Here is a 14,661-nt window from a genome sequence, read left to right on the forward strand (position 1 = left end):
CACTAAACTCAATACTATGGTGCTCTGGTCTTGGTTTTTTATTGCAAGCTTTATTCAAAAAGTTATATAAAACAGAAAAACAGTGTTTTCAGTTTCCACATCCCCTTAAGGCAGTTATAAATGATACTGGAACAGCTGCAAAGTGGTCTGCAGAGAATCCTGCTGAATGGTACTGTAGAGTAGTCTGCTGAAGGTACTGGCGAGTAGCCAAGAGTTTAATTTGTTTAAATGTTCATGCAAATTTGCATGCAAGTCAGTATGTAGCAAAGTAAAATAAAACTGTGTGACGAGACACGAGTCTCGCACACGTAAATAAAATCTCTGTGTGCACACGGGATAAAGAGAAGAACGAGACGAGCTACGAAGATTTGTGAAGCCTTGCGTTCACGACCCCACAAATCCGAGGGATAACCTTAAAATACCGTGACACTATCCCGGCCATTCCTGCGCGCACACAGAGCGGTCGGAATCGTTGTTACACGACACATTCGGATCGGATGAATTCCTTACCTCAAAATCCGCCACCGACCCGTCATACCGCCACCGAACCGATACACAGCAGCCGCGTCCACCGAATCATTATTGTAACGAAATCGCGTATATATTCTTGTCAATTGTTAACCGCGTTAGTTTAAACAATTCTACTTGTAAAGGCGAAGTATTTTTAACGAGACGCATAATTGATTTCTGTTTCAGCCGGGATTTAACAACTGATTCCAAATGCTATTGTTTAACTAGGAAATTGTATTTTGTTATTGTTAAGAATATAAAAACAGACTCTTTTTTTGCTCCTTTTCCCTATCCAGATCCTGGAACCGACTGACTATCCAGTCTCTTGGGGAAAGATAAATCATCACAACTGCATACTGGTCAGTCAGTACAATAATATTGTAATCGTGTTTTCTTTAGCAGTTTTATGCACGATTTCATGCATAGTCATATGCAGATCCTAATGTAGATTAACATGCATAATCGCATGCTGACTTTTTTTAAGCAGCACTGTATGCATATACATGTGTAGGTTACAATGCAGTTCTACTTGCAAAGCCACATGCAAGGATATTTACCGATTTATATGTAGGTCAATATGTAGGAAATGTTTGCACGCACTTGTACGTGCAGGCTCACATGCATATTATTATTATAAGAATAGATAGTCTAGGTTTAAAGTAAAATTGTTTGTGCTCTGTGCTTTGTCCACCTCTATCCATTCTGGAATATACAGGCTACCGGCAAAAAGCTACTGGTCAAAAAAAGCTTCTTTTCATATGCTATTTTAATTAAAGTGCTTGCATAAGTTTAGTGAATAGCTATATTTATACCAATATTTCTACATTCATGTGTTTTAAATATATTTTTTTATTTTTAGCAATCAAACACTGATAAAAGAAAGAAAAATTACTCTTTTAGCCGTAAATTTCCATTTATGAAAAACAAAGATGATAAGTCCGATGATTATTTTGATCAAGAACGTAAGTACCGTTTTCTTACATTGTCAGAGCTAAATGAGAAATAAGGGTACGTTATCGCTGCTGGAGTCGGGGCCTGTGGCACCGAAGGACGGGTAAAGAAAAAAAATAACTAGGCTATTTACTAACTAGGAATTTTTTTATATTGATAAGATTGCTATTAAAGAACAAAACATCACTATTGGAGCAGACTACTTTTTTATAGTGTGTTATTGGGAAAATATACAACTTAATTTTTACAATTATACAATTTAAAATTTATTTTTACATTTATACATTTTTACAATTTATTTTTATATATTATTTTGATACAATACTGCATCGAATCAATCACATTTTGGATATAAGTGCATATGGTTAGTTTTTTGTTCAACACTTGAGTGCCCGATCACTCAAAGAAATTTGCGTAAAGCCGTGATGATTTTGACCGAAGTGCAATGTCTTTTCTGAGTAAATGCAATGTCTTTTCTGTCAAAAATATCAAGGTTGATACTACCTTGATTGAACCTTGATATGAACCTTGATATCAACCTTGATTCCACCTAGATCGAAACGAATATCAAACGTGAATTCAACAGGATAAAAATTATAATCTAGACGAACAATAATTTAAGAACACAAATTAAAAATAGCCGATCCAAAATGGCCGACCACGGCATGCGTTTTTGTACCATATAGCTCGGAAAATTTGTTTCTTGTTCTATTTTTATTACACTGAGAAAAATGATATAAAAATTAAAATAACTTAAATAAAAATTACTATAATCTTGAGGGTAGTAATGGCGGGACATACTTGCTTTATGAGATATTTTATAATAATTTTTTTTTTCTAACATCCTCGGACAAAATTGTTAGACGTGTATTAAAAATTGCTACATTATACAGGGTGTTTCATTTTAATCCGACCACGACAGAAAACCATGGAAAAACTAATTTTAACGAAAAATGACCTTAACAAAAGTTGAAGGGGGTAAAGGGGGCCATCTAATGACACAAACACCTATGACCTTGAACTCCATTTTCAAGGTCATTTGAAGGTAATTGTGATTTTTTTAAATAGGAACCTCTATTTTAGACCTTGGAATCGGATAGAGCGGAAAAAATTACGTCGCAAAGGATATCTTAAGTTTGCTTTGGTGACCTTGAGAAGGTCAATTCAAAGTCAAATAACAAAAACTCTGCTAAACAGCTGTTTGTCTGATTTTATTTTACTGATGTCGAAAGATGACCTTGACAAAAGTTAAAGGGAGCAAAAGGGGCCATCTAATGACACCAACACCTTTGACCTTGAATTCGATTTTCAAGGTCATTTAGAGGTCATTGTATTTTTTTAACGGGAACCCCAATTTTTGACCTCGGAATACGGAGCAGCGGAAAAAATTACGTCAGAAATGACATTTTAAGTTTGCCTTAGTGACCTTGAGGAGGTCAATTTAAGGTCAAATAAGAAGTATCAGCCTAAGATTGTTTTCCTTTCAATTTTTTCGTAGAATTATCATTTTGTTATTGTAATAAACATTAAGAGAATAATTGACTTAAAATGTGATTATGCTTTGCTGACTTCAAAGCCATTTTGTAAGGTCAAAAGTGCAAAAATGTAATATCAAATGTTATGTGAAGTCCATATTTATATCCTAACTTTAGCGTTACCCAGGAACAATGACGTGGACGTAATAGGATTGTGTTCCCTTTGGGGTGCTTGATTAGAGTGAGTCCCCTTGCCTCTCACTTTTCGGGGTGCTTGATTAGAGTGAGTCCCCTTGCCTCTCACTTTTCGGGGTGCTTAATTAGAGTGAGTCCCCTTGCCTCTCACTTTTGCTCAAAATTCAACGCAGGTGCTCAAAGACACCACCATTTTGTTGGATACACAATTCAATTCGCTGCTGAAAATGTTCTACTGTTCTGAGTAATACAGCTCTTGGGATGTTTTCACAAGCGGTTTGAATTCTGTGGATCATATCTTCCTTTGTTGTAATTTCATGTTCATAAACAACATCTTTCAAATACCCCCACAAATAGAAATCGGGTGATGTCATATCTGGAGATCTCGGTGGCCATCGAACACCCAAATCTCCACGTCCAGTGCGTCCAATCCACCTGTCACGGTAATTTTGATTAAGATATTGTCTAACTATTCGAGCATAGTGCGCAGGAGCTCCATCTAATTGAATCCACATTCTTGCTCTTGTGTATAAATCTACTTCTTCAAGAAATACTGGAAGACGTTCTCTCAGGAACTGTAAAAAATTATGGCCATTTACATTTTCATCGAAAAAGTATGGGCCTACAAGGTATCCGTTAACAATTCCACACCAAACATCAAGTCTCCAACGATTTTGGTTTCTATCTGCCTGTACCAATGCGGATTAACATTCGACCAATAATGACAGTTGTGTCGGTTAAGCTCTCCATTGTTTTTGAATTTTGCTTCATCAGAAAACATTACGTATTGAAAAAAGTGACGATCATTAGCAATCATTTGTTGTGCCCATTGGCAAAACTGTAGCCTTAACCTTATATCAGCAGGTGTGAGATCCTGAGTCAAAGTAATATGATATGGATGATAACGTTGACTTCTCAGTATTCTCCAAGCAGTAGCCATAGGTATACCACTTTGCCTTTGAATTTCACGGGTACTAATGTGGGGATTCAAATGAACCATTGCTAAAACGACCATTACACGAAGATCATCTTCGTTGTAATTACGACGTTCTCTAACCCGTGCTAGTTGCCCTTGTTGAGCTGAGTAACGCTAAAGATAGGATAAAAATTCGCTTACGAAAACATCCCAAGAACTGAATAGAATCCAAAAAAATGGTGGTGTCTTTGGGCACCTACATTCAAATCTGTACATAATAAAAGTGAGAGGCAAGGAGACTCACTCTAATCAAGCACCCCAAAGGGAACACAATCCTATTACGTCCACGTCGTTGTTCCTGGGCAACACTAAAGTTAGGATATAAATATGGACTCCACATAACATTTGATATTGCATTTTTGCACTTTTTACCTTACAAAATGGCTTTGAAGTCAGCAAAGCATAATCACATTTTAAGTCAATTATTCTCTCAATGTTTATTACAATAACAAAATGATAATTCTACGAAAAAATTGAAAGGAAAACAATCTTAGGCTGATACTTCTTATTTGACCTTAAATTGACCTCCTCAAGGTCACTAAGGCAAACTTAAAATGTCATTTCCGACGTAATTTTTTCCGCTGCTCCGTATTCCGAGGTGAAAAATAGGGGTTCCCGTTAAAAAAATACAATGACCTTCAAATGACCTTGAAAATCGAATTCAAGGTCAAAGGTGTTGGTGTCATTAGATGGCCCCTTTTGCTCCCTTTAACTTTTGTCAAGGTCATCTTTCGACATCAGTAAAATAAAATCAGACAAACAGCTGTTTAGCAGAGTTTTTGTTATTTGACTTTGATTTGACCTTCTCAAGGTCACCAAAGCAAACTTAAAATATCCTTTGCGACGTAATTTTTTCCGCTCTATCCGATTCCAAGGTCTAAAATAGAGGTTCCTATTTAAAAAAATCACAATTACCCTCAAATGACCTTGAAAATGGAGTTCAAGGTCATAGGTGTTTGTGTCATTAGATGGCCCCCTTTACCCCCTTCAACTTTTGTTAAGGTCATTTTTCGTTAAAATTTGTTTTTCCATGGTTTTTTGTCGTGGTCGGATTAAAATGAAACACCCTGTATAGTAAAAATCATTTTAAGAATTTTTCTGGATGTCAGAATTTGCGGTTATGTATCTTTATGAAATTTAGTTTATGCAGTAATTAGATTTCTAAATCTATTATTTTTCGTTTATCTAATATTATCAAGTCATAATATATTATTCGCTGGTATTAATTATTGATTTCGGTTAAATTATTATTAATGTTAACTTACAAGTAAACTTGATTAATATATCAGATCTGAAATTCAGTACATAACAGTTCTGTTAAGGTAAGTGGTTGACGCGCTCGACTCCCATGCCAGAGGTCCAGGTTCGATTCGCGTCGCCGCAAAAAAATTTCTATCTTTCATTTCTTTCTTTCACTATATAATATTAAATAAAATAACAATAATAATAAAAGAATAATATCCGATAAGCGTATAAAATGGATAAACCAAGAAAAAAATTAAATTTTTTTATTTTCCATCTTAGTATAAAAATTACTATACAATATAGTAATTTTTATTACAGTGCAAGTATGTCCCGCTATTACTTAAGATTATAGCGATTTTACTCCAGTTATTTTAATTTTTATATCATTTTTCTCAGTGTAATAAAAATAGAACAAGAAACAAATTTTCCGAGCTATATGGTACAAAAACGCATGCCGTGGTCGGCCATTTTGGATCGACTATTTTTAATTTTCGTTCTTAAATTGTTGTTCGTATAGATTATAAATTTTAACAATCGATGCGTTTACTTATGCATTATCAACATTTATTCTGTTGAATTCACGTTTGATATTCGTTTCGATCAAGGTGGAATCAAGGTTCATATCAAGGTTCAATCAAGGTAGTATCAACCTTGATATCAAGGTTGATAGTTTTGACAGGGTTACGAGTTGAGGGATGTCACAGAACATGTTTCAGCAGGTCTAAAAATGGGAAAAATATACCAAGATCTTCATTAGTCTGGTAGAATACCGCGTGACCAAGTGTAGGAAGGTAGAGGGTCTCAGAAGGTTTCTATCAAAACTTGTTAGAGGTACTTTCACATGGGAGTCGTACGTCTCACTGCATGAATTCATTTAAAGATGAAAAAATAACAGTAGTTCAAATACAAACGTTAAAATTCAAGCTCTTAGAGGAAAAAATGCATTGCTTGCGCTGTACGGTTTCGACACACGGCCGAATGCATGTCAGTGTAGATTTAGCGAAATGCTCAATAAGCAATTCGTAGTCAGTCGGGGGCTTCGTACGTCGCTGTTCGACAATTAGCGTGAATCATCGCAACTATATCCGAATCACATCTTGCCAAATTTCTATTAGTCGATAAATTATAAAGTATTCTTTCTTGTAAAACCTAAGTAAATAAAGTTATGTTAAGCATTTCAAATCCTTTGTGTGTGCAACCTTATTGTCGAGAACCTTCCCTTCTAACGAAGATATTTTTAACGCTGCTCAAGATTAACACAAGGTAAGTAAAACTACTTTACTTATTATTTACTTTATAAGGACGCGGATTTATTTAATCATAGAGCCGACCCACTAGACAATATCATTACGTCCTTTATGTAAGTTCTCCAAGTAATGTTTAGGACGTAACAATTGGTTCCGATAGTTTATAAATAAAAGTCAGAGTAAAATCATTTGAAACAAATACAATAATAGCAAAGTACATTGAAATATAATAATACTGAGTAAAAAGGAAGCATAAATAGTAGTGCAAACCTATATACTTTAAATACAAGAAGCTTGAAAAAAATTGCTGTGCGAACCGATGCACAATCGTAGCGTGAACATAATTACGTTAAACAAAAAGAAAATCATAATAACCAATTGTAGTGTAATTTCGAGTACAAATAATATTCGAGTATAATTAAATATTATAAATTAGTATAGAAATATCAAGCATAGCTTGGGTGACACCTGTAAAGATAAAAAAACAAATGTGATACATGACGCAGATAAAATAAATAGTAAGATACAAGAAAAGTGTGATACATGTGTCGCCATTATACACGGTATTGTGTCAAATTTAAGTAGTTACTTGCGTTGCGGCGAGTGACCTACTAAATCTGCAAACATTAGCAAAAACGCGGAAGTCTAGAAAAACGTAAACAAACGTAAAAAATTAATAGGTAAATAGTAAAAAATAGTAGTAAAAGAAATAATAGTAAAAAAAAGATGACGCAAAATTTTAAATACTCAATGGATTTTAGTAAAACAATTAAACTATACATTTAATCAAGTAATGAATATTCAAATAAGCGAGAAACAACAACAGACGATAACACTTCGGATAACGCAAGGATAACTAGAATGCAAGTCTAACAAAACCCAAATTACAAAAGCCTACTAATAGGATCACTTAAAGTTCACGCATTTAAGAAAAGTTCAAAAATACAACGGCACATTAAGGAAAACAAAAAACATAATTGAACAAGAATAAACAAAGTAAGGGATTAATAAACGAAAAGACTGAAACTAAACCGAAAGTACTGATTTATCACACGATCCATCACGTGATAGACCACTTGAATGCACATGTGATAAATCACGTGATTTAACACGTGGCTATTTGGGGTGATTACTTACGTAATGAATCGCCTTCAAAATCACGTCAGAAATCACTCATAAAATTAAAGTATTTGTTTTAATTAAAATTGTTGGAATCCGTGGGTAAATTGAGAACACTGATGTTAATGTTAAATGAATAATAGTAATTTATTTATATATGGCAATAGCCATAGTCGTCAGTACGTCCGCTCGGCTCGGAGTCTTGCAGACAAGAGAGGGAGAACAGCGTGTACATTATAATCAGCGCTTAGTGTATATACGCGAGGGATGCGCGGTGCGGTCGCTCTCGCGTGAGCTCGTCTCGTTGCACAAAATCGTCGTCGACCAATAGATGGCGCGACTAGTGCCATTTTGATCATCAATCGAGATTATAATATTTACTCAATTTTGTTTTATTTTTATTAAATGTTGGGATTATGCGTTTAATTAAAGAGGCCTTTTTGAAACTATAAGTCAAACTTTATTAGGACACGTCTTTACATTGCGCGGTCTCGGCAAGGAGTGAGTGCCGCCGCCGCTATACGTTGCGCGCAGCGCCACGAGCATCGCCACGAGCGTCGCTTTAGTGACAGACTACTTAGATAGAGAGACGATACAGGAACGCCATATTTCTAACACTCCCTCCCGTACATGTATCGTTTACAAAAAAATAAATAAGTCATTAAGTGTTACAAAACTTATACTAGTTATAGATACTTTAAATAAAGAAACAGTTTTATTTATCTCTATGTAATAATCCGATTTCTTATCACATCTTGATGAGCCCTTCTTCGGTCACTTCGTTTTGCTACCCTTAATACTTCCGTCGCCCGTCGTTTAGTTTGCTGTAACAGAAAATCAAGTAAAAATTAGGACTATTAGAATGTATCTTTTCTCATAATTTCGCATTGTTATTATTCAAAATCGTATCTGATAATCGTTTATGCACTTCGAATGATAAGGGTTTAGTGAATATGTCTGCTATTTGATCTTTAGATGATATCCAACTCAGTATGATCAGTCCTCTCTGTACACATTCCTTTACATAATGTTCCCTAACTTCTGTTATGTGTCGTAATTTATTCCCACCGTTCGTTTTCGCACTTGCCTCGCTCATCGCTACATATTCTGCTTGACAGGTAGATAGAGCTACTGAAGACTGTTTGTGCGTTTTCCAGGTCACTGAATCTCCAAATAGTCTGATAACAAATCCACACGTCGTCACTGAACCTTTGCAGTCAGCAAAGCTCGCATCGGAATAGGCTTGCACATTGTTTTCTTTAGCTAAATATCTTAGTCCTTGTAATTTTGTACCTTCAGGTATCTAAAAACCCGTTTGACCATCTTCCAGTCATCTTCGGTTGGGTTAATTTGATGTCGACTGAGAACGTTTACAGAGTAAGAGATATCTGGTCGTGTAGCGTTTTCCAAGTATAGTAGACTTCCTATTGCCTCTCTATACGGGACATTTTGCTTTGTTCTTGTTTTCCTTAATGTTACCACATCGTTTGCTTCCTCTCTCATCCTTCGTTCCTTATTAGCTACCTGCGCTGTCACCATAGGTGTTCGTTGAGGGTGCACTTCGTTAAATCCAAATCGTTCTAAAATCTTCTCCGTATAAAGTTCTTGGTTTAACTCGATTATTTTATTTTTCCTATCTCTTCCATCTTTTTTGGCTGATTCGTAAACCATAGAGTGCCTTTTTGATTTTACATACCTTTGTTCGTTTCACTTCGTCAGAATATTGAGTACATTCTGGTATTTCCATATATATCTCTTCATCAATAGTACCATTTAGGAAAGCTGTTTTCACATCAAGTTGCACAACTTCCAAGTCGTATTTGTTTATAATAGCAATGACTGATCTTACTAAAGATAGTCTTGATACCTGTGCATATGTCTCTTGCAAGTCGTAGTAATTGATGTCCTTGAAACCCCTTATGACCAATCTTGCCTTATATTTTTCCTCTTCGTTAATGCCAATTTTCCTATTCAATACCCACTTAGAGTCAATAATATTTAATTTTCTGCCGTCCTTTGACTTTGTTGGCCTGTAAACCAATTCCCAAACTTCGTTGATTCTCATCGATTCTAACTCTTCGTTAATAGCTTTTTGCCATTTGCATTTCTTTTTCGTTTTCATGGCTTCTGTGTACGATGTTGGATCTTTGTTTATTTTGGCTAAGAGTACATAGTATACTTTACCTTTGATTGCTTCTATCTCATTATCGTTACTCTTTTTTTCTTTATTCGAGAATATTATCCCTTTGTCAATTTTGTCTCCAAAATCTGAGAAACTTGTGTCATTGACCTCTCGAGACTCTTCGTTGGTTAACTTGCTTACTGGATTATCAACTGTCACATTTTTATTACCCGTCGTTGATTGTTTTCGAGGTCGGCCTCTTTTTCGTTTCATCTCTCCCTCCGTTTTTGTGTTCTCTTCCTGATTTGTTGTCACTTCTGTTTCAAATGAAACAAACCATTTGTCCTTGTCCATATTGATTGAGTCCAGTGGCCAGTTCTTAATGTCGTTCTTTCCGTATTTGTCACCATAAACCAGCTTCTCGTTGAATCGCACATCTCTGCTTTCAAAGAATTTCCCTTCTTCTGGCTTTAAAAATACATATCCTGATGGTTTATATCCAATGAATATAACACGCCGTCCTTCAAACCTAAATTTAGGTCCTGTTTTTCTTTGCACTTTAATATAAGGTAAACATCCAAATCGTTTTATCTGATTTATATCAAAGTTGTGTTTTGGCGCAAATACTTCCATCGGATATTTCATATTATTTGATTTGTGGGGTGTTCTGTTGTAGACATAGACTGCTGCGCTTAGAGCTAAGTCCCACATGTTTTCTGGTAGTTTGGAATCATACATGTATGCTCTTGTCTTTTTTTGTATAGTTTGATTGAATCGCTCTGAGACTACATTATGTTCAGGCGTGTCTGGACATGCAAGTTGCAGCTCAGTTCCCAGCTGGTGCAAAACATCTACGGTGTACCCACCAGTAAACTCAGTTCCTTGGTCTGATCGTAAGTAACACACCTTCGCATCGTATCCAAGTAGATTTATTGCACTTTTTACAAATGCTGCAAAACATTTACCTATCTCACTTTTACCTTTGGGTATGTTATGGCTAGTCTTGAATGATCATCTATAAAAACCGCTATAAATCTATATCCTTTGGGATAAGATGTTGGATTGATTATTCCCATCGTATCTGAGTGAATTATTTGCAGACACTTTTCTGCTCTCGTTCTCGTCGTTTTAAAAGGCAATTTGTTGAATTGTGAGATCATGCACACTTCACAATCAAGTATCATCTCGTCAAAAAAAGCACTTTGTAATTCTTTAATTTTTGGATAACATTTTTGTAGTTTCTTTAAATATCCCAGTGATGCATGTCCCATCCTCACATGCCAAAGCATGGCTTTGTTGATTTTTGTTACATTTGGTTGATTCTTGTCGTTTGCGATGAATGTATTTTCATTTATTGATAATTCTGTGCTGGGTAGTTCATCCACATTGCTAATTTTTTTATCCCAAATCGTTGTGTCAAAGTTTAGGTTCTCGTAATTAATTTTAAGCTCTTCCTTCTGTTTACTCATCGTATCCGTCGCTTTCTTATCGTTGTTCTCACTCACATCCATTTCTGGTTCTCTTCTCGTTGGGTCTTCACTTAGTATTTCTTGTTGATTTTCCTTTTCGATTTCTATTTCTAATTCCGTTTCTGGTTTTGTTAAACCTCGAGCCGTTACACTTCTTGTCAAGTATCGAGGAACATCACTCGATTCACTTGTCGTTAGAAATGCTATAATTTTATTTTGAATTTTAGATGAATTTTTGAAACTTTCGTCGTTCTTTACTAGTTCAAATTCTATTATCCAGTGTGGCTGTTTGTAGATTCCTGCTAGAAACGATTCGTTCGAAACAGGATCGTATATGTCTATTTTCTCATTGTTTAAATAGATGCTTAGGCCCATGTCTGCAAATCGTCTTAATGTTAACAAGTTTTCCGACAATGAACTAGCGCAAATAATATTTTCTAGTTTAATGATTTTTCCGTCTTTTGTGATAATTTCGACTTCTCCCGCTCCATCAGTTTTCAAGTCAGCCGTCGAATCTTTATTTGCACACCTGATTGTTCCACAGTTCTCATCGTTATAAATTTTAAATATTAATTTAGAGTTCGTCAGGTGCTCAGTGGCTCCGGAATCGGCTAGAAACTTCGAGATTGATTGATTTTCTTTTACCTTATGCTCGTCCTCAATATCCATATTAGTATAATTGCATTCGATCTCTATATTATTCTCACCTTTATCCTTTTTCTGATTTTCAGCTGATGCTTGTGGGTTCTTGTTGTCTTTTTGGTATCCAGAACTTGTGTTTTTCAATAGTCGCATCGTCAAATTTATCATTTCTTTTCGCATTAGGATCAATTATGTATAGTAACTCATTGTCTCTAAGTTCTGAGGAAAGGTAGTCAAAGAAGTGTTCGAATTTAGTCTGTGAAGTTAATTTATAGTCTCTTTTCGTTCCCGAGTTTTTATTTATAAATTCTACTTTAATCGCATCTTTAATTTCGTTTGTAATTGATTTTTTACCGTTGTTGTTTATCTTATCGGGTAAACCTAGTTTATTAATTTCGGTCCTTACGAGTTCTTGTAATTTTACTCTCAACTCTTTAGTTGGTTCTTTTGGATTCGATTGGCTATTATTTATAATGTTGAAGTTTGAATTTACCTTTTGATCCTTTATCTTTGTACTCGAGTTCTCATCGTTTTCATTTTCGTATGTCTCATCGTAGAATGCCTCAATCATTTCTCTTGTATCGTTGTACAGCTTTACTTGTCTTTCATGATGATTTTTCAGCACATTTCGCATCTCAGTCATTTGGAAGTCCATTCGTGTCTGTGTGGCTTCCATGCCACTAATCATGAGCTTCACAAGAGTTTTCATATCGTTGACTATCGTTGATGTGTGCTCTATCATTTTATTAAATTTGAGCTGCATCTCCTGTATATCATCCTTTTGTGTATTGTCGATTGCTGAATCAAGAAATTGTTCAAAATTTGTAGCATTATTAATTAGCTTTTCTGCCGAAATATAAATAATTTTAGTATCTTGATCGTTCTCATCTTTAGTGACTGATTTATTTGGTATATTTTTTATTTTGTATTTTGATACAAATCTGTGTCTTTCGTTATCAGTTTTCAAACCTTGATTAAGGCTTGTACCAAATGTATTTTTCATAACATGAGAATTTTTACCTGTGCCTATTAATTGAGTTTGAGCACCAGTTTGTGTGTATCTTATTCCTGGAATAGAACACTTCGTCGCATCTGTTTGATCGAGTACTTTTTCCAAATCCTCATCTTCCTTTTCGTTTGTTTCACATCCTAGATAACTTTCGTTGTTTTCGTTCACATCGTTCTCATCGTGGGCCCTTTCTGATTCTGTCGTTGATCGCTCATCTTCCGGTACACTTCTGTTTGTTGCTCTTATTGTCATCACCATGTCCTTTCCCTTCTTCCTAGCGTTTGTCACAGCTTTTGAGAGCACTCGTAGTTCTTCACTGGTGATGTTGAGTTTTGCTATGAACAATTATCTTGTTGTAATTTGTTATGAATTTTATGGTACATACTTGCTTTTTGATTGGTAGACTGAACACAAGTCATTTCGAACAAAAGCATTTATTAGCATTTGCGTCTGAACACAAGACGCATCTGCTATTTTTCTTACATGTAGGATCAATAATTTAATCGTTTTTAATTTTTACACATTAGGCTACAGGATTTTATTTTATCTAATATTAGTTAGCTAATTTATTATAGCTTTTAAATTGATCAAGTTAAATTTTATTTATGGTTTAGCGTAACAGACCTATTCTGTACTCTTCACCCTTCATCGTTCTGAAGCACATATACTCATCTTCAATCAAAATTGCTATCTGCTGCCCAGGATGTGATTTCTGGAAATTCAACTTGCATTCGTGATTTGTCAGAAATGTATGTAGTATCATGTTGTCTAGACAAATAAAAATTTCAATTTATATAGCGCTTATATATTTTATATCAATTCGTTCGCATCGATTCCCCTATCGTTTGATTAACATGTCGTTCTGTTCGTAAATATCTTATAAGATTTGAGTTTTAGATTTTTTTTTTAATTACAATCAATTCGTTTAATACAATAATTTCGTTGCAGATAACCAGTCATAATTTTATTTCCGAATTGTAAATACTCATTGTCCGAACTATAGTCACTTTCAATTTTTCAGAATCGGCAACAACGTGCGAGTTCATACACCGCGTCTCCAGTGCCGCATGTTATACTTCTCTCTCTCTCTCTCTCTCTCTCTCTCTCTCTCTCTCTCTCTCTCTCTCTCTCTCTCTCTCTCTCTCGCTTCGTCATAGCGCGCTCGCTTATGTTTTCTCTCTCTCTCTCTCTTTTTCTTTTCGTTTTGACAGCGTGCCTAGCGATCCGTTCGCTCTCCCTCCCTTCGTCATATCGCGCTTACCAATTCTCTCTCTCTCTCCTCCGTCGCATCACAGCACGCGCACTCATGTTTTCTCTCTCTCTCTCTCTATCTCTTTTTCCCCCCTCCGATTCCAGCGCCACGCGCTTATTCCCTTCTATGTTACCGGCAACGTGCGCGGTCCTGTCGACGGCCATATTACCATTTCTCGGAAATCGGCGCTTCACCGGTTTTTGTTTCACATAAAGATTTTGACGTTTGAGAGATTTTCGCACCGTTCTTATTTCTTCCGAGGTCGAGATTTTTGACATATAAACGCGTACTAGATACTTCTCACGATTAACTTTCGAGCACTTTTTATAACACGCGTCACACAAATCTTTCACTTACCGCAGTCATCCGCTTTCTCGTCGTTCTTTCTCATCGTCTCCTCGTTCTCCTCGTTCTCGGAAGGCACATTTTCTTTCATCTTGCTTCCTTTC

General features: G+C 35.6%; 1 protein-coding gene across 16 annotated transcripts in view; it reads left to right on the forward strand.

Moving 5' to 3' along the window:
• The window catches only part of LOC100119218 (disks large 1 tumor suppressor protein), a 1,703,670-nt gene that overhangs the window by 1,173,392 nt on the left and 515,617 nt on the right, over window positions 1-14,661 (forward strand). For all 16 annotated transcript variants that reach the window (XR_004227336.2, XR_004227337.1, XR_004227338.1 and 13 more), the window contains one exon: window positions 1,370-1,472. Coding sequence is in view for 13 of the 16 variants with exons in the window: in XM_031928125.2 (XP_031783985.1) it covers window positions 1,370-1,472 (103 nt within the window). In the remaining 3 variants the exon portion in view is untranslated. The remainder of the gene's footprint in view (window positions 1-1,369; window positions 1,473-14,661) is intronic.

The sequence above is a fragment of the Nasonia vitripennis genome, assembly GCF_009193385.2.
Source record: "Nasonia vitripennis strain AsymCx chromosome 4 unlocalized genomic scaffold, Nvit_psr_1.1 chr4_random0003, whole genome shotgun sequence".
Lineage (NCBI taxonomy): Eukaryota > Metazoa > Arthropoda > Insecta > Hymenoptera > Pteromalidae > Nasonia > Nasonia vitripennis.